This window comes from Erithacus rubecula (genome assembly GCF_903797595.1).
Source record: "Erithacus rubecula genome assembly, chromosome: 2".
NCBI lineage: Eukaryota > Metazoa > Chordata > Aves > Passeriformes > Muscicapidae > Erithacus > Erithacus rubecula.
In genome coordinates, this window is record NC_136685.1 from 41,498,843 (window position 1) to 41,517,858 (window position 19,016).

The window sequence follows — 19,016 nt, forward strand, 5'->3', positions numbered from 1 at the left end:
AAAATTATAAGCACCTGAGCCAGTCAGTCAGACCAGCAGTGGTTGTCTTGTGCTGGGTACACTGAGAACTTGGGGTTTCAGGAAGCTGAGGCCTGTGTGCTTTCACAGGATTCATTAAAATGAGTATTCAAATATAAATTATTTTGTAATTTATAATTTAGTCTATTAGTGCTGTGAAAAATAGATTTTACAGTGGCACCCCTCTTCAGAAGAACAGGGAAAAGTTTAGTGACACAGGTCCCTCAAGATAGCTCTGCTGCAGAACCAGGAACAGTAATCCTGCTCTCCAGGCTCACCAGCACTGGGCTAGGATATCAGAATCACAGGAAAGCCTAGGTTGGAAGCCTCCTCTTGATTTCTTTTGGTTGAACATCTTGCTGAAAGCAGGGCCTTGGATTAGGTTATTCAGTGCCCTGGTAAGATGAGCCTTAACTATTTCCAGCAAGGGGAACTATTACTTTGGGCTTCTCTGTTTAATTCTTTTTATACTGAGCAGTCTCTCCTTGTGTCTGAAACTGGTTTGCTCTGTAGCAGCTCAGGGGGAACTGTTCTTACTCTTGGTCCTGTTCTCTGTGCATCTTTGTGTGCTGTGAACTGTGTGGGCTAAAACAGTGTCTTGGTGCTGCAGACCTCCCATGAGTGGTTACAGGGAGCCCATGTCAGGGATTGCCATCTGATTTGTGCATGTTCCTGCTTGCATTTGTCGAGTAACAGATGTAAGCTGTGTGTCACTTGCCTTTTTTTTGACATGTGACTGATTTGGGATGGCACCTGCAGTGAAGATCTCCTTCTTGAGTCCGTGGTTCAGCCAAGTGTATGCTAGAGAATGAATTAAGAATCAGTCAGGATACAATTTTTTTCTCTTTCCTCTGAGCAAAGAAAAAAAATATGTGTTACAACTCTGCTGAAAGACCTCTAAATATGTGTAAATTGAGGTGTTTTGTAATATTCTCTGGGAGTCCAACTGACTTCATTCATGTACCATGTAATTTCTAAGATAAAAGTGTATTGCAGCCATTTCATCACCACCACCTCCAAAATTTAACTCATTTAACTGTCATGTAACTCACTGATAATTTTAAGAGTTTCATTAATCAGATTTGTCCTGAAATGCTTGCTTACTATTGCACATAATTTGTTTGGCATTGTAATGAAAATTTTCATTGTATCAGAATCAGCAGTAAGCTCTTGTTAACTTCAGCTTGTCCAAGACTTTTCTATTGCAGTGTAATATTAAAGTATTTATCAATATTTATTTTACTTGTCCTGATGATGAAAATTTCCTTTTCTGTGAATGAAAATACAAGCCCATACATAAATCATGCCAGGTAGAGAAGATTTTTGGTGCAGTCAACAGAATTCAGAACCTCATTAGGGATGTTTGAATTGCCTATGTCAGCAGACTATTCAGAGTGCCTTCCTCATCTTTCTCATGCTTGCTGTATCTCTGATTTTCAGAGTAGCAGACCCATGTGTCAGATATAAAGAATGCAAATTATTAAAACTTTGATCATAAATTAATTTGCTCTGAAGTGAACATTTGCTCTCCTTCCATATCTTTTCACTTCCAGAGACCTGTTAAGAATTAAGGGTTTTATGATTACTGCATTTCTCCTGCTTCATCTATAGCATTCATCACAGAAAAGGAAAATGTTATTTCAGTTTTGCTGATACTGAAACTAAGTTCTTTTCACTTGTTTAGTGTTGAATGGGGTTTTCAGTGTATCCAGGACTATAATTTGTAGTGTCATCTGTTACAGCTCACACAGAGGAAACTGTTACTCAACTTGTATGTGTTCTAGGAGGGTAGACTGGATAATTTGTCCTGTTGATTATAAATGTAAATACTGTTTTTAAGGCAATGGTAACCAAGAATATTTTTCCTATTTACAGAGCAAGCTTTACATGGAAGGATTTAGAAGCCTAAAAGAAGGAGAACCTGTGGAATTTACTTTTAAGAAATCTTCCAAAGGCCTTGAATCAATACGGGTAACAGGCCCTGGTGGGAGCCCCTGTTTAGGAAGTGAAAGACGACCCAAAGGGAAGACAATACAAAAAAGAAAACCAAAGGGAGATAGGTAATTACCTTACTTTGCTATTCCCCCTTTTATTTTTTTCTTTGCAAATTTTTCTTGAAATTATGTTTTCAGCATTTGTTTGTTTGTGAAAGGAAACCCTTCTATGCAAATTTGGCTTTTACATGTAACTTAGTAATTTAATTAAAGCTGTTTCTATACAAGTGCATCAATCACTCACTGATTAGTTTTACTTGAGAAGGTTTTATTAAATTAGAGGGAGCCTGCAGAAGAATATAATATTATTTTGAAGATACTGCTATTAGACTGAAGAGAGAGGTCAGTCTGAATGCAGGGGAAATAATGTCATGTTTAGGTGAGAATTGTGCATGCTAAACAGACTGTCATGTGCAGTGTAGTTTTAAACTGCATCAGTAATTTCATATAGGAAAAAATGTAGGTGCTGCAGTAGGGGTTGAGATGTATATCACTTGGTTAATTATAATTTTACTTAGTGAGCAAAGTATAAGATGTTTCCAAAGGTTTCCTGTTTTCTGGTGGTCTGAGGGACTATTCTAATAGTATTTTACAAATTTCAGGTTAATTTTGATTGCTACACTTCTCTCCACACATGTGCAGCAGTCGGACTCGCACTGCACTGGTGCACTTTATTTTCTGCTTCTGATGGCTTGAAGAAATTCCAAATCCTCTTCACTACAAAGCCACCTGTGCCTAGTTCACCAAAGACAGCATTCCTGTTCAAAGGCTTATTGATTGATTGATTTATTTAGATGGATTCACCCTTTTTTCCTCATGCTATTGCCCAGCCCAGTAGCTGTAATGACCGAGGCCAGGGGGATTACATACTTTGTGAGGATCCTAGTAAGAACATCCAAACAGCCAAATTTTGCCTGCAGTGTTTAAAGTAGGACATGACTGAGAGTTGATGGCTCTCTTCCATTGCAAACACTAGCTTAGGAAAGACAGGGTCACCTGGAAAGGTAGCCCAGGTTTGAGAACTTTGGGATCAGAAACCTTTACTAGCTACAGATGAACTCCACTTGTTCTCACCTCTGTTAAAAGGCCCTTTTTTTGTCCCCCCCTTCTCTTTTTAATTTTTTTTTTTTTAATTTAAGGACTGGAGGCAACATGATATTTGTCCCTTTTTCCCCTTCTTTGTAAAAGCTAAAGGCCATAAACAAAATTTATTGCTGCTGTAACAGATCAGAGTGCACAACCACAACAAGGAGAGATTTTGTAAGCTGGACAAGGCTTTCTTTTTGATTGCCCTCTGTATCTCACCTTTTAGTCGTGTTGCATGCTATGGCTGGGGTTTTTTTTGTTGCTTGGTTTTCTGTTTTTTTGGGTTTTTATTTTATTTAATTTTTTATTTCACTATAGGCTTTCAGTATTACACTTATTTAAATAATTGGTTTTTTTCATTAATTGTAATTGCTAATCTGTTTAGGGTATTAGCATTGCCACTGTTCTTGATGTTTCATACTTTAGTAGCAAATAAAAGGCCACAGTCATGCTGGTGAGATCCTGTTGACCTATTTGTTGCACATGTATATGAAGGAAGACAGCCCTTGCTTGAAAAACCTTGAAATTTAGGTGGAATGGTTGTAAGCAGTCAGGGAGCACTACATATTGAAAGAGGCAGGGATTTGAACAACCTATGGTGCACAGTGTAGCAGATGCAGGGGGCAGCAGAACTTTACAGGTGCAATTCATCTCATCCTAGAGGAGCTTCTAAAATGTTGGGGCTGAATCTTGCCTTACTGCTGCTCCTCTTCCAGGGATCCTAGCTCCAGTCCTGTAGATGCTTCCCTACAAGTCTCTGAAATGAAGTGAGATTAATTCTGCTTTCAATCATGTTTTTTCATAGCTGAAGCATTGAAAAAATTGAACAGATAGACCTTGAAAAACAGTGCGGGGGGGGGGGGCTGATCTATGAGACAGCGTACTCTCTAATGTTCAGCTGCCTTTAAAAAAAGGGAAAATTCAAAATTAATTTGAATTAATTTGAATGTGAAAATGTGGGCAAAAACATCTACCCACTTCTGTCTCAGAATTCTTACACTTAAGTCATAAGACACCAAAAAAGGCTGAAATTTGAAATGTTTGAAGTAGCATTGACATTATCACTCAGTGAAAAGCAGTGTCTTTGCTTGAAGGAAAATTAGTTTTGAATGCCTAGACAAGAAAAAGGTGCACCTCCAACATGTCTAGTGATCTAGTGAAAAGTTTCTTGAAGATTGTTGTTGTACTGTGGGTGAGAAGTGCCTCCATTTACAAAAGCTAATTCCAACTGCATGTGTTCATCTCTTTTTATGTTACCTATGTAAGAGTGTGAGAGCCCAGCCTCAGTGCATCTTTTTGTCTGGATCCCATATGAATGGATTCTGTTACTCTAATTACTGAGGGGAGTTAGAGATAGCAGAGATGGGGGGAAGGGAAAAACAGCAGTATGTGCAGACAGGAAGGAAAAAAGTCATGACACTGAGGCTACCAATGTTGGTGGATTTTGTGAGGTTTCTGTGATAGACTCAGGGTCCCTGTAATTTGCAATATTGTTGCTGTGTGGACCTTGCTATGATAATATTTCCCCTTCAGCATTACTGTGGGCCACATTAGTGTTCTACCATAAGTGGGAATTGTTTGCAATTGTCACCAGTGGTAGTGGCCACTTGGTCATTCTTTCTCAGTCAGCATGTTGGCACATGCGTGTGTGAGGGAGGGAAAATGTGTGGTCCATGTGGGATGAAGCTGTGACTGAGCAGCCTGCAGGTTCTCAGACCTGACTTTTATCTATTATAATATGTATATGTACTTTTTCACAGTATTTAGAGAAATCTGGGCTAAAGGGGAGGTTTCTAAGTTAAGCTCAGCTGGGATTTCCATCTGGCAAGTTCTGGGTTCAGAAGTGATGTTTTATGGCACTGTGGAGGGGCTGCTCTCTTCCCACCTGGCTAAACCAGGGGATGCATTTGTGAGAGTAGCATTGTAACACACCAAGCAGTGTGCTTTGCTCAGTTTTGGCAGTGAGCTGACACAAAAGTATGCTATGCTGCTCTCTAGGAATGACCGTGGGGATCTGATGCAGAAAAGATAATGTACTCTGAAATCACACTTAATCAAGTACTTAATAATATGTAGACAAGTCTGTGATTTAGAGTAAAACAAATGAAATCAGAACTTAACCCGCCATCTCAGAGTAAAGTTGAGAGGAAAAAGGGAAGAAGTAAAAAATTATGCTACTTTCTTTTAATATTTTTTGGACAAGCCCTCCCAGTGTTTCTATGTCACCTAAAATTAAACCTTATAAGGAACTATTTTATGAGTTGCAATTATTTATAGAGATGGGAAAATATTCTTTAGTGCAGTGTACATTTAAATAATTTGACACACAGACCTGCCTTTGAGACATTATTAATAAAGGTGCATGATGCTTCCAGGACTAGAAGCTAGAGTTATCTTTGGGACCTAGAGGTATTACCCAGTGTTTTTAATTATTCCTGCTAGGAGCTCAGACTTGGATACTTTTTCAGCAGTGTCTGTTATGCTGTATTTGCTAAGCTTGGCACTTTCTTTGCGTGGAGTGTTTTGGGGGAGATGGGGAGGTTGACAGCTTTGGATTTTTTTTTTTTTTTTTCGTTTTTTGGTTTTGAAGTCTTTATACCAAAATGGAAGCAATAAAATTAAGCAAGAAGAAAGGAACAAGGAAGAAATCGTTAAGGGTATAACTCCATCTCCCAGTTCTAGTTTATCATTTCAGTCCTCTGAATCCTTTTGCTAACATCACACTTATGGCAGGGAAACTTTCTAGTACAGTGACCTGTGTCAGTAAGTGATTTAGGTTTAAACATGTAATAGATAAGCACTGCATTGTGAGATTGGAGGTTGACATGAAACATTTCACTAGCTTGGTTTATAGTGCAGTCCTGCAACTAAATGGTGAGGAAGGGATTTGGGAGCTGCTTAAAATGATGGATCTCAAGGAGCCATTGCCACTGCATAAATGCTGATGCCAAATTACACCCTGGGATATGGCTGGTGAAACAGCTGTCTATTGTAAGTCAGTTGCCTAAACAGTAATGAGTACTGCAGCATGGATGTAACACTTAGAAAATTTTTTTTCTTCCAATGTAGATTAATATGAAGGAGGAACAATTAGAAAAGAACTATTTTTGTGTTAAGGTGTGATAAGTGGTGTTCACCAGTAGCTCTTGACTGTGACCAAAACCATAATTTTCAAAAAAGAAAAACATAATTCTAAATCACCCACAGGGTGGAAATGCAGCCACTTAGGGAAGGGAGGGTTGTAATTAAATAATATATTTCTCCCCTGATGAACTGTCACTTAAAACTACTTTGTGTCTGAGTCAGACAGAAAATGGTTTTAATATCTGAAGACATTCTGTGGATGATCTGAAGTCAGACTATATTAAGAAAACCTTAAAGGTCTTCTTTAAAAGCTCGTGATCTGCACAAACAGCCACTAAGCTGGTGTGATACAGGCAGGGATGACACATGGTGGCATGCCATGGAGAACATTTGAATTAAAGTTAACTGGACTAGGAAAGCTAGTTTAGGACAACAAAGTTACATAATACTAAGTTATTTCAAACTTGATATTATATCCATCTCTACTGATTGAAGTGTATAATGTAACTCATAGAAAAGCCTCCTACAGCTTGAATGGAGCAGATTTTTGTGAAGAAGATATGAGTAGTGGGAATGGAATGGGCAGGAGAGTCCTGAGCTAGTACCAACGTGGGAGAAGCATGTAAAACCCATGCTCACCAGATGGGTGGGGAGAGCCTGTCAGCCCCTTCTCCTGAGGGTAAGCAAGGACAGGCTGGGTGTCACTGCACACAGCTGTGACAAAGGGGATACATCCACTTGTCCAGCCCCAGGGACCTGCTGTGGGCAGGTGTTGAACAGCACTGGGGTGAAATGGGGAGCAGGCAAACTGAGTCATCCAGCCAGGGAAATGGATCACAATTCAGGGAGCTGTAGCCCTTGACACAAAGTGGTGTCAGCATGTTACTGTCAAACGTGAAATTTTCCTACTCCTCTTCAGTGTGGATTCACAGTCCTGCCATTTTCTGAAGAGGAAGTTGACACACAAGTAACACGAGAATTGTGTGGTTTACACCCATTTCTTAGAAATAAGACATTGCAAAAGGACCTTATTTGAGGGCAATATTTCAGCAATTAGAACATGAACACTTTCTCCCTGACTCTCTTTCACCAGGTATTAGATGGCAAGAATCTCTTCATCCCAATTTTCATTCTTGCTTTTCCCATTTTTCAAGCATAGGGCATTTTCTTGACTGTTTGCTCTTCCCCTGCCTCATAATAATTTTTTTGGGTGTTTAATTGCTTTTTCCAGTGATGTCTGAGACAACCTTTTAAACTTAGAATGGAAATTCAGTCATCATTTTGTGCTCTTAAGTAAAAATTACCTTGTGAAATGAGGTCCCTTTGGCCTACTCTCATCTTTACAACAAGGGCACATATTTAAGGGGAGACTGTAAAAAATAGGGAGGTATAGCTTTCTATCTCTGGCAGTAGTGGCTTAAGCATTCCTTCAGTATTGACAACTAATCTGCAAATGAGAATTAGATGAAGTGTTAAGCACCTGAATTTGCTGGATGTAGCTTCCTTTTGGATTCTCAAATTAAGCTTGATATTCTTTGTGCAGAATTTTATAGAGTTAACAATTTACATATTTAGACAATAGGCTAGAATGGGGATAAACACCACTCTGAGTTTTGTTTCCTTACATAATTTTAGGATTGATATTTGCTGACTGTACCATAAGAAGCCACTAACTTGCCTTGAACTGCTTGTAACAGGAGCAGCAGAATGCTGAATTAAAATGAAACAAAAACAAAAAGCAAACAAACAAAAACAACAAAAAACACCTTTAGAGCTTTGCCATACTCTGGGTACTTTAAGAAGGTTTTATCTTCACAGGGCAACAAACATTAGGGACAACGTTTTTCATCCTTGCTCTTTTTCTCAGGCTGACAACTCTTTGGAAGTTTTAGCAACATTTTGGATTTTCCAGGAGTGAGATAAAACCAGAAAAGCAGAGGGCCTTGTTGGTAGGGTTAAAAAATAGGTAACTTTTTAGAAACAGCTGCCACTTGGTGCTGTGGATTGGAGGCTTGAAAGCTGGCTTGGAAATGGATCTCTAGGGCAGGAGGTTAATCTTTGCTCGTCTTTGTGCAGACCCATCCAAGTCTTAAGTCAGAAGCCTCTGAAAAGTGTTACTGCATATATTCATTAGACAGCTCTTGTTAAAATCTACATCATCCATCTGTGTTTAAAGGGAGCTCAGCAGTCACAGCCCCCCTGAATAACAAACACACACTGTGCTTCCAGGACTTGGTCTGTCCAGTCTGATTAGAACAGAATCAGATCTTCAAGAACAAATATTTTTGGCATGAAAAAAATGAAAAGAAAGTGGCTTAAGGTAGAAAAGAGAAACAACTGCTACTGCCTGGTGTGTGTAGCTCCCAATACCTATGGACCACACACTGTGTGTTGCGTTTTCTTCTCTGGCACAGGGTGTAATTAAACCAGTCTTCCTGAAATGGCTGGTGTAGAACTCTGAGAAGGTGTTCCAGGGTGAGAGCATAAGCAGGAAAACCTCACTTCTTGGAAGATAGCAAGCCATGGCTAGGCTAGCTTCTACCCCCAGATCCATCATACAGCACTGGGAGCTGCCTTTCTCAGAAGATACTGGATTTCTCTTCCATGATTCTGTGGCTCAGTCAGGAGCCAGGATGCAGATCTGAAAGATCAGTTGTTGTGTGTTGGAGCAAAGTGTAGAAATGGTTACAGTTGTGCATAACAGAATGTATAATATTTGAATATAAGGTTTTCTCTTTCAGAAGACATGGAAGAAATCCCATTCAAAAATTTTAATTGAGAGAATATGGTTAGATTTGCAAAGCTAAGTGCCCATAGGTAGGGCTACAAAGCTTAATTTGATCCAAGGTCAGTTAGGTATTTTGGGTTACCCTGGCACACTGTAATGTGCAGAGTAGTTACAGAAGCAGCTCCTCATTCATTTGAAAGGCCACTTTCCAGTTTCAGACAATTTAACTACCAAATTAATCACAATGCCACTTAAAGTAAGATCTCTTTTCAAATCCACCATTGCTGGTGAACGTGCATGACTGTGCAGTATTTCAGCCTGCTCACTTGGGTGCAAGCAGGAATTGGGCTTTGCACTTAGGCCTACAAATCATCAAAACATGCAACAATACGTGCTGCCTTTCCATCATGTGTCTTCTGGTGGGGCTTTTCATGTGCTTCAAGTAAATGGAAATATCTGTGCCAAGGGAAGAGCCTAAAACCTGGTAGCCATGATACCACCAAGTAATATCCAAGTGTGATTTTCATCATTGGAAGCTTGTATTAAGAACAGAGTAGAGCCTGGAAAAAAGTTTTTTGGTATCTGTTTGTATGCATGTACAGTTAAGAAGAGCGAGGCTCCAAATTTTTCACAGTGTTTATAATAAGAAATCCAAATTTGATGCTAAAGTAAGTAGATTTAATTCTGAAAACGTACCAGGAACAGATGAAGTGAGTAGGAAGGTGTCATTTTTATGCAGCCTCATGTGGAGTAAAGCTGTCCCTGCACAGCAGATGGGTTTGTTAAGTACATACACTGTTTTTGGAATGCAGAATATTTTTCTTTAATCGGATGTCTTCTCAAGGCCTCATGTTTTCTGACTATTCCACTCCCTTTCATCAAGGGGTGAGCTCTCTATTACTTACAGTAAACTCTTAGCATATATTCAGGCCTTTACCTGCACCTAATGATCCCACTGCATTCTTACCTGTGCTAATGATTACACATACCAGAAGGAATTTAGAAGCACAAAAGAATTGAGAACTTTGCTCAATTTAGCAGACATTATGCATAAATCCAATAGAGTATATGTTAAAAATATGTCAGTAAATCATTTTCAAACAATCATTTTGTTTCTAAAAAATCTTCCTGATATAACTGGCATCTTCTTCAATTCAAATTTGTTTCTCAGTGTTTAATTTCTTACTATTACACTATTTTCAAGTAGACAAAAATAATAATAAAAAAAAAAGTGCATACATTTTCAGGGGCCAAACCAGTAAATACTTAATCTTGTGCTTTGAAAGTGGCAGGGAACAGAGCATTATTTGTCGATACTTTCCCAATGGTAACAATTTCTGTTTTAAGTTGAATCTGATCGTGACTACAGACTGTGCTGCTTTCTGCTCATGTGACATGCTGTAGCTGTCAATGAACTGGGAACAGACCTGCTCACAGGATAAGATACCTTTTAAAAAGGTGCAGACTGCCTGTGCTGTATTTTATGACAAAAAATATTCAGTGTAATCAAATAATTTAATCCAAAATCTTTTATTTTAGGAAAACAATGGCATTTCTTTGCTTTTTTTTTTTTTTTTTTTTTTTTTTTTTTTTTTAATATATGTTGCACTCCACCATCACCTAGCAAACATACTCAAAACATGTAATAAGTATACAACACTAAGGACAGATTATAATGGTGATTCCAGATGATGGAAATAATTGTCATATAGTTTGGCCTGTTGAAAAAGGTACCAAGAACTTGAAAGCTTGAGAGAAATGAATTATAGCAGATCTGCTAAATCAGATATCTCCAAAACATTGCCTCTGATTTATCACTGTGGATTAATCTGACACTCCTTAGAAGGAATAAAAGTTCTGGAGCCCTTTAGCTTCAAATTAATAAAGACTCTGCGGTAATGTAATTCCAAATGACTACAGCTGTTTCTTTTATTAGCTGTGGCTTCATGTTTCTGTCCTTGACACTTAAAGATCAAACCTACTTAAATATGAATAATTTAAAATGTGAATTTACTTCAATATCTTATTTTGCCAAGAAGCTCAGCAGCTCATTATGTAAGAGGAATGTGTCACAGAGGTAGTCATCTCTATAGTGGTGGTGCAGGCACAGTGCTTCTCTCCCCACTGTGCATCCCCCCCCTTCCAAAAGTGCACCTGTGCCAGAGCATTTATCAAGCAGGTAATGGCACACAGGCTGTGTCCTGAAAGAAGGCATGAGCCTCTAAGGGCATATTTACATAAGGAAAGGCAGGCTTATTTCGGGAAAAACATTCCAGTTGAAGCCACCCCTGCAGAGCAGTGTGGCATCCTCCATCCAGAAGTAGCAGGACTGAGTGGGACTTTGCAGTTGCTTGTTCTGGTTATGACAAGCTGCTCAGTGAAGAGACAGTGGAGCTCAAATAGAATTCTCCTATGATGTCCATGATTCCTCAGGCAGGGTCATAGGAAGATATTTCAAGGATAAAAGGTAGGGTGAAGGTTAGGAAGGAGCAGAAATAGGAAAACAAACACAGGGAAGATGAGGAAAGAGGGGAATGAGAAAGGACTTAGGGAAGGGAGAACAGACCATTGAAAATAGTGCCAATGTGAGAAGCCCAGATCTTTTCCAAACTCCAAATGCTTACCTCACTTCTGATAGTTCTGCTGCTCTTCAGGGACTACAGAAAAACCTCTCAATCTCCCCACAGACACAATCAGGGATTCAACTGAATTTTCCTCCATTTTGAAGGATTGCTGCAAGTCAAGAGCATAGGTGGTATATGAGCTCCTGCTCTGCAGCCTTGCAACAGCTATGGTGATTCCAGTGGGTCTGGGAGGGTTGTCCTGAAATGGGACTTTCTACAATATTCTGCTTATTGTGTGTTCCTTGTTTACCAGGTGAAAAACATAACACATCTGGAGTCTGTTTTGCAGAACCACCAAATGCAGCCCTCACAGTTGCTCAGTTTGAGCTTTGCCTTGAATGCATCAGGTGCTGTTAAGCAGTACATGCTCCATGAGCACTGGTATTTCAAATTGGACACTTAGAATAATGCTCCTCTGAAAAATTATTTTGGTTTTTTTTTTTCTTGTGCTCCAGAATCTTGTGCATTTCTCTGAGACAGAATAAATCACACAATTTTGTAGAGACATTACAAAGTAATTAATGTTTGTAATGCATGGGGAGATCTTAGTGAGAGCCTCAAAATCAGTATTTTTGTGTTTGTGATTTAGCTGGATTTAGTGATGAATTCAAGCATTGAATTCAGTAGGCTAAGGAGGAAGAATGCCGTAACTTGTATTTCATGCAGCTAATGAGAAAAGGCCATATAGGAGAGAACTCACATGTGGGTTCACAGGCTGTTACTGCAGTGCAAATGGTTTCCTTCTCTTTCAAATACTGAGTTGGTAGATAATGGGATTTGTAGAAATTAGCCTGCATACTCCTCTCACTGGTTTGGGAATTTGGTCTAGTTTTGGTTTGCACTGTAGGACAAGGATGGAGAGAGTTTCAGGGGGGAGGTGGAGCACTGCACAAGAGAAAAAAGGTGCTGTGGCCAAGCTGGAGGAACAGCGAGCTAAGTTTGGCATTATTGATTGGGGAGAGGGAGCTGGGTTTGCTCAGTAACAGCAGAATGTTCAAGGAGGAGACTTGTGAAAGTTCACTATGAAATATGGGAGTGAGCTAAACAATCCTTTTCTTTGATCTCCATTAATTTATAATCTTACAATGTTGAGTCTCCTGGCACTAGAACTTTTACAATGAATAGCTGAAAGTACAAAAATTGCTTTAAATTGTACTGGTCATGTGTTGAATGACTGCCTCTACACTAGAAGTCACTTGGAATTTTACCCTTTTAGCTGTTGGACAGTTTAAATGCTAAACATTTAATTTACTTTAGACAGCTCTGCAAACAACAGTAAACTACAGGCTGCTCGATTAATGTTGCAACAGCCTTTGCACCAAAGTTTAACCAGAATGCTTTGATTTCTTTTAATGATAAATTAATATATTCTCACTAGTATAAAAAGCTGAAATAGTTCCATGTTTCAAATTCAATTTCTGATTTGCTGGTGTTTCAAATTAGCATCTTTCCCTTTTTGTTAGGCTAAACTAACATTGTAAAATGAAACAATAGAGAGTGTGTGTCTGCCTGAGATGAGTTGTACTACAGAATTATGCAGTCTTGCTTCTTCCATCAATGAGAAGGAGCCATCAATAGTTGCAATAGGATTGGCAATTGTATGTAGCTCAGATGTAAGCCTATTAATTAGCCTTTTTAAAGGTTTTGTTTTATTTACATTCTTTTTCCCTAGTTTTTATAAATCACTTCTTTCTAGTAAGTAAATGAAAAATCTTTCCTGTTTATCAGACTAATTTTTTCAAGTTCTTGTGTTTTGATATGGTTTTTTTGAAGAATTGTGGTTAGCTGGTCAAATAATACTTGTTAGAAATATGTGCCTACACTACCTTGTAATAATTACTTTAAATGTGTAAGCACTTTAGTTTTCTAAGTCAAAAAATAATCCTCAGAGTGGATTTAATTTACTTGGTAAATAATTCAATGTGATTTTGTGTTATTAAATGTCACTTCACTAGTGAGGAATTCTAGAATTTGTCTTTATGTTCATTGTGTAACATGTAAATTTTACTTGGATCCCAGAAATAATTTTATCAAGTGGTTCTTTCTTATTATCTCTGTATTTCTAACTCCCTGGAGCCTCCTGAAGTTATCTTTCTCCTTACAATTTTATACATTTTTCTTACACTTAGAAAAGAAACATCTGGCTTTTTTTAAATGAGATCTGTACGCTCATTGACCAAACAAGCAGCAAGGAATCTGTTGTATGGTTGATTATTGCAAGAAAATGAGGTAGTAGTCTCACTAATAATCACTAAAATTTGTATTAACTGGTGCTGTTTCATTTTCTGAGTCAGCTAATCTCCTACTTTCACCCTTACAAGAAAACAAATCGTGTTTAGAAATGGCTGGTGTGGAAAAATGATACTTTCAAATGTAGAGATTAGAAACATTTAAAACACACATATCTGTGGTTCAAGATGCCGCCTCTTAATTCTCCCCTGTCTAGAGGTTTCCTTTTTTATCTTTGAAGTTCAGTCATTTATCCATGTCTATGCCATTGGTTTATTTTTGTATCCCACAGAAATTAATTCGGACTGTTTAGATCCAATCTTTTTAGAATATTTATGATTGCAACTTATCAACAAGTTTACATTTTATGCAGCCTGTGGAGTTGGATTTTGGAATTTGCTTTTTTAGTAGTTCTTTTGTGGAAGAGAAATCTTTCAGGCATAAATTGATAGTCCAGATCTTTTGAGGTCTGTCTGTGCTAACCTATGACCTCTGTTCTTAGGAGGTCAACATCTGAGGGCAGGAGATTAAGGCAGTTAAAAGATTGGAATGGGAACTGGAATGGAAAAATTAGCCAGCACATTTTGGGTGGAAAACATCAAAGTCATCAAACAATTTGCTTATTTTAAACTCAGTTTAAGGGTAACAAGCTAATTGTACTGTGTTTGTTGATGCAAGCAATTTATATTATTTGAGAACATTAACACTGAAAAAATTATTTTTTTTTTAATTGGAGAAACATAATGCCTCTTTGGTATAAATGCACTAGGTATTTTGTATTCTAAATGCTTTCGTGCAACATTTTTAGATAATAATTCAGGATCTGCTCATACACTCTGTGTGCATTTAATTAGCAGTATGGCTTACAAACAACAATAGTAAGTGTTGTGGAACCTGAAACTTGCTTATAGTCAGCTGAAGACCCCTGGATGCTGTTGGAGAATACAGGTGCTCTCAGTAGAAAGGAAAAATTATTCCCATACTTAATTTTTTTCTAACTCCAATGCTTAAAGTCGTTTGTAAGCATCTCTCCTTGCTTCAGTTTTGGAAATGTGAATTCCTTTCCCATACAAATTTGTGACCAAGACATGTTCTTTTATAGATTATAAATTGACTTACAAGAAAAGACACCATTGTCTCTTTGTTCTTGTCTGACATAGTTCAAAATTCATTAGTGTGTGTTTTTAGAAGAGTGACAACTTCATCTTTCATCTCTGCATTGATTTCAAAAATGTTATTATCTAGAAGAAGACACCTTCCCACATCTGAACAATTATGCAAGTTCAAGGATTTGTGTAAGCAATCACATTTTCTTCTTGCTTGTTTAAAGTGCAAATGAAAGTGGTTTCAGTATCATAGGCAAAAGCCAGACTAGCAAATAAACCCACCTAGCAGGAAAGAAAACAAAAGTTCCAGCTACCTCTCAGCTCAGGCTCTGACTAACAGCATATCTTTTGTGGTACTTCTCTTACAGGTGTGGCTGCTAATTAAATTAAAGTACAATAATACAGTTAAACTCAAGCAGACAGCCATCTGTAAACCTCCACGTTTTTGTTGTTCTTTGGATAGTGAAGGATAGAAGATTTAAACCCCTTTGCACGTTAACAAAGTCTTCCTCTAACTGTGAAAACCTTCTTTTTGCAGCTTTTAGCCCTGATTTGCACCTGAGGGGAAATTGAACAAAATTATTACCATAATTTCTAGTTCTTCCATGGCAGGAAAAGAAGAGAAAGCAGGAGGAGCTGTTGTGGACTGCAGCAGCCCATGGACTGCTCTCAGGGATGCAGGCACTGCTCAGTTTCCTTCCTGCCATTGCCCTGGCTTGGCTGGAGAAGCCCTGCCAGCTGCAGGGGTGGCCAGGGCTGGAGCTGCTGCTGCTCCTGGATGTTCCTGCATCCTCACTGCTCTGGCCTGCATCCCTAGGAGTGCCACAGGCTTTGGGAAGCAGAACCAACCCTAAAGGATGTTGTATCTCTGAGACCTGTTCCCTGTTTGAATTCTTGGGATAAAATGGGGTAGCTTCTGATCAGGCATTTTGGGATTCTTGCTTGGCAGCAATGATTAAATAATTGATTGCTGGAGAGCTAATTCTGTTTTGCAGAATGGTTTTGGTTATCCACTTATGAGAACTCATGAATCCTTGTGCAGGAACAGAGGATTTGTTAATTAGTAAAGAAAAAATGATAACTACAAAGATAGTGTGCCTGACATGACTTAAGATAACTTTTTGTTTGCCCAAGCCATTTCTGTACCTTCCTTCTGTTCTGTATGTTTACCAGTGAACTCTTCAATGCCATCTTAGTCCATATATTCACTGTAGTTTTTTAGTACAATAGTAATTGTTATTCTTGGCTATTTGAATTATTAGTGAGCATTGATACACATTTTTGGACCAGGAAGGCCTGCTCCTCAGGATTTTTGCTGGATGTATGTAGCTTCTTGTTTCATGACATTTGATGATTCAAGCACCCTGAATGCAAGCTTGCTTTTCTTATTATCTTTTGCTTACTCTTTAAAAGTAATCTGTAGATATCTGAGATTTGCAGATGGAAATCTACTCTGTTGCACACTCTCAAGGTGGTGCAGATTTTTTATCCCTTAGTAATTGTGGCATTAGTTCTAAATGTGCTAAGACCTGCCTCCAAGTTTGATATGCAATAGTTTTTGGGGCAGAGTAGACTTCTTGCTGAGTTTGTGGAAGGGTAATTCAAAAATCAAAGAAGTTATAATACAGTTTTTGAATGACTTAAATTAATTTGACTTATTTATAATGAAACTCTGCTTTGTTTTTGTTTGGTCTTTCTGAGAAATAGCTGGAGAATATGTTCTCAGTTCTCTTACATCTTCTTTTCACAACGAAAAATGCTGTAGAGGTAGACAAAACTGTTTGGGATTACTGCAAATAGTATTTTTCAGGTTTATGTGTTTGTGAAGGTGGAAATTTCTGGCAGTGCAGCTGTGCCAGATTCCTGACTGCAGACCCCAGTGCTCTTGGAATCAGTGTCTCCAAATGGACTCTGTAATTTTCCTCAGCTGAGTCACTTCCTTGCCATGAACTGCCATGAAGAGATTATTCCTTCTGCTTTGCTTTCTAGGGTTTAGCCTGCACTGCCCCCCTCCTTTTCAAAACAAGAACTCATCAGAAAACACCTTTTGTAGAAATGCAGTTGAGTTCAGAGGATTTCAGAAAGCTGGGCTATTGGTGGCCTTTTCTTTCAAAGGACTATTGAGGTTTGTGTTCTTCACCTTTTTCTAGGTGCTGATTTGAATGACAAAAAAGCAAAAAGAAAGCATGTTGATTTTGTTTCTAAGTAGTGGCTGAAGTTGTTTCCAACTGCCAGGACAACATGAATGTCTATGAGATGCTTTAGGTGATAGCTATCCATAAAATCTTTGGATGTATATAGTAATAAATCTAAGATGTTATAAATAAATCTTCTTCATGACCCACATTTCTTGCTTAATTCTTGCATAAAATACAAATTAGTCAAATGTGAAAATTTTTGAATTTTTCAGAATAAGTCTTTACATCAGTGTAATGGTAAGAGTAATTTTATAGAAGATTGACTTTAATTGTCGAGAGGAAAAAATAATTATTAAATCTGTTGTATACACGTTGTACACACATATATAGGATATGCAGTAGACTTATGAAAGGTTGCCTCAGTTGCGTTCAAGAAAGTGGGTGACAAAAGAAAGATGACATATAGATAAGTTATAATGTATCAGACAGAATGACACTATAATAATGTAGCTGTGTTAGCTTTCTCTCATTAGGCCAGGTAACAACAGAAGTAAAAATGTCACATGCCCTTTTATCATCTACAGTCTTGCCTATGTAAGAGAGTCACCTGAGGGTTTCCACAAACCTGCAAAAAATCCTTGAATTACAGATTCTGGTTGAGACTGTAAGTGAAAAACTATGAAGGTGGTATTAGTACTGGAAATGAATTGTGACACTCTATGCACACTGTAGTGAAACATCTGGCTGCAATAATGAGATGCTGTGTTGTGAACAGGATTCCACCATGTTCCCTTAATGTGGTAGCAGGTGGTAAATTTGCTTAAACTTACATATTTTGTTATATTGTGAAGTACTACAGTTTGTGTATGGCACATAAATCTGTTTTCATTTAGCTTGGAAATGCTTTCTTCAAGCAGATTCTCATTTAGTCAAAGGAAAAAAAAGGGTTACACAGGGGCAGGTTTATGTTTTTTTATTACTATTATTGTTATTATTAATTAATGGAAACAAATCTGTTTTTAAAAAACACTGCTTTGTTAAACTAATAGTTCAAGTTTTTCAGTTTAAAAAACCTTATTTCCTTGAAATAGCCAGCCATGCCCTCTGGAATGGTTCATCCCAAAAGCTAAATGTGCTTATTAGGAGCAGAATCAGGATGGAAGTGAAGGTGGGGGTGTGAAGAACTGGGGCAGGCTGGGGCTCACCCCCTCGCAGCCACCCAGGAGCCCCAGACACTCTGTGCATGGGGATATACAGTAGCTGAAAACCAGCTCAAATGAAAGTATGTGGCTGCACTGAAATCTGGTGAGGCAATGAGAACCAGGCTCCCCGTGGGTGTGCAGTGACTGGAGTCCCAGGGTGCTCCCTCCTGGGAAGGGATGGGCTGCACTGGGCTCTCTGTGACAAAACACTGTAAAATTTCCCCTCTTGGTTTGCAGACAAACAGCACTCATGACACTTCAAACACAAGTTGAGACTGCTGAGATGGTCAAGCAATGTGGCCAGGAGAGTTCTCCTGAGGATGCTGTAATGGACACAGCCCTAGAAACCCGTTTGGCAAAATGTGCCAGTAAGATAATTCTGCATTATGACACAGTCTCTTTCCACAAGGGAAAAGAAAGAAAGAAAGATGAAAATGAGGAAGCTACACAGGTGACCTTGGCCCAACTCTAGGCCATACCCTTTTTCAGAGGTATTCAAGACATTCCTTCAGATGTTGGAGTTAACTTAAAATTTCTTGCATCAGTAAGTGTTCTTAAATGTGCAGTAGATTGAGTATATCTAGGTCATTGTCAGTGTAGGCACTGCACATCCTGAGATGTTTCTTTTCAACTACATGTACTTGTAAATCACATATATGGAATATCTAGAGTGTAAACTTTCATCCAGTGGTTCTGTATCTTATGCCTGTGTTCATTAATACATAGCTGGGTTTTGGGACTCTCCTCATCACATCTTGACATTCCTTGGGGACACACAGCTGGTGTTTAGTTATGTCTGATCTAAGT

The 19,016-nt window shown here is 38.4% G+C and overlaps 1 protein-coding gene across 2 annotated transcripts in view; it reads left to right on the forward strand.

Annotated features, from left to right (window-relative positions):
- The window catches only part of LIN28B (lin-28 homolog B), a 93,424-nt gene that overhangs the window by 54,432 nt on the left and 19,976 nt on the right, over positions 1-19,016 (forward strand). For both annotated transcript variants that reach the window (XM_079326222.1, XM_079326223.1), the window contains one exon: positions 1,894-2,078. In XM_079326222.1, coding sequence (XP_079182348.1) covers positions 1,894-2,078 — 185 coding nt within the window. The remainder of the gene's footprint in view (positions 1-1,893; positions 2,079-19,016) is intronic.